Below are 1,500 nucleotides of genomic sequence, written 5' to 3'. Positions count from 1 at the left end.
CATAACTTTCGAGGATACTTGAACAGGGCCATCCTCTATTCTCTCCTCTTCCAGTTGGTCGGAAGCGGAGGACTCTTGCAAAGCGGCGAGACAAGATGCAATAGGAGTAGCAGTCTCGGCTGAAGTTCTGGTATGTTCGGAAGAAAAGAAGATACCACAAGTAATAAGTAAACGACTAAGTTCATCAGCAGATGAATTTTTCAACAACAGCAATTTTCTCAAAAGCTAGCGTAATATCCATCCTATCAAAAAGAACTTGCACATCTTCGAAAGTGTTTAGCATACTTCTCAAAGCTAAACGCTCAACGCTCGTAGCATAGGTTGTCTCGCAACCAAGAGATAGCAGATTCACTATCCCTTACAATCGCCAAGGAAGAGGAGTCCTTCGATTGGCCCCGGCCCCTAAATAGCACACTAGTGTAATCTCACACACGAAGCATGCCGATACTACCTCCTGCTGGTGTGGCTGAGTTGGCCAACGAACCGGTGGAGGATGTTCCCCATTAGATGATATAACCTTACTAGGACCACCAGCATCAATTACTATCTGGTGACCAGATTCTGGTCTACCCACTCCTAAGTAAGATATACTCACTACAATCTACGTTGCCGCCGCCGAGCTCACCACTGTAGGTGGGGCCTCTCTAAGATGGTCAGTGACCATAACCCCCAGGGAGATGGCTGGTGTAGCGGCTGTTGGTACACTGTCTGCCTCAAGCTTTTCTTCCTTCTCAATAACAGCAGGTAGAGGCTCAACACCCTCCTGTTTTTGCATCTCAATCTTTGTATTCGTCCATTCGCCACTCTCGTCCTACACCAGTACTAGTTCAACACAAATTCAACTAGAAGCAGCGTACAAGGTTAAATCCTATCCTAGACTTCCTCACCGCACCGGCAACATGCACAGTAGGGTCGAAAAAGCGATCACAAGTAGCACCAGAGCGAGTCTTGCCTAGAGAAGAGGATATCCAACCCATCGCAGGTCACCACCCTCCCCCAGCTTCATCCTACTGCCCAATGTGTCCTCAGCCTTAGCCTTACTCCTACGCATCATATCCAATACCGCCCAATTCCCATGAGATGACACATTTGTTGTTTAGCTCTCCCATTATATTGCGGAACATGGTGGAGGTTTAGCATCTCCATCGCTCCGACATTATCTATTGAAAGCATTCACAACTGCGCATCCCATCTGAAGGCTCACTGTGACGGGTTTATATTGTATGTGGATGGGCAGGCGTTCATTGCGCGTTTGCATATATGCATGTGGTATTGGTAAAGCAGCTCCTCCGGGACCGGGTGAAACTGGGATTCGTACATCTTTAGTACCGCTGACCTTTTCTTTGATAAGCAGCGAGTCACATCAGTGCTTGGTTATGATATTCCGACCGTACAGCGTTTAATTTCAAGGATCACAGACGTTCCAGTGGTTGCCGTGGTAATGGATGCAGCCAAAAGGTGCCTGACTGCCCTGCCGACCGTGTTTGGTCCCACTATTTT

The 1,500-nt window shown here is 47.7% G+C and overlaps 1 protein-coding gene across 1 annotated transcript; it reads right to left on the bottom strand.

The window, feature by feature from the left end:
* Positions 1-543: 543 nt before the first annotated feature.
* On the bottom strand, positions 544-952 carry Pmar_PMAR025232 (hypothetical protein; the record flags this gene model as incomplete). Its single annotated transcript, XM_002782485.1, has 3 exons — positions 544-576; positions 626-811; positions 858-952. Coding segments are annotated over 3 exons (314 nt in total), but the record flags the coding sequence as incomplete, so codon positions are not given.
* Positions 953-1,500: the final 548 nt, after the last annotated feature.

Source organism: Perkinsus marinus (genome assembly GCF_000006405.1).
Source record: "Perkinsus marinus ATCC 50983 genomic scaffold scf_1104296939652, whole genome shotgun sequence".
Taxonomy (NCBI): domain Eukaryota; phylum Perkinsozoa; order Perkinsida; family Perkinsidae; genus Perkinsus; species Perkinsus marinus.
Note: the sequence above shows the minus strand (reverse complement) of the source record. Positions and strands in the feature narration are given on the sequence as shown.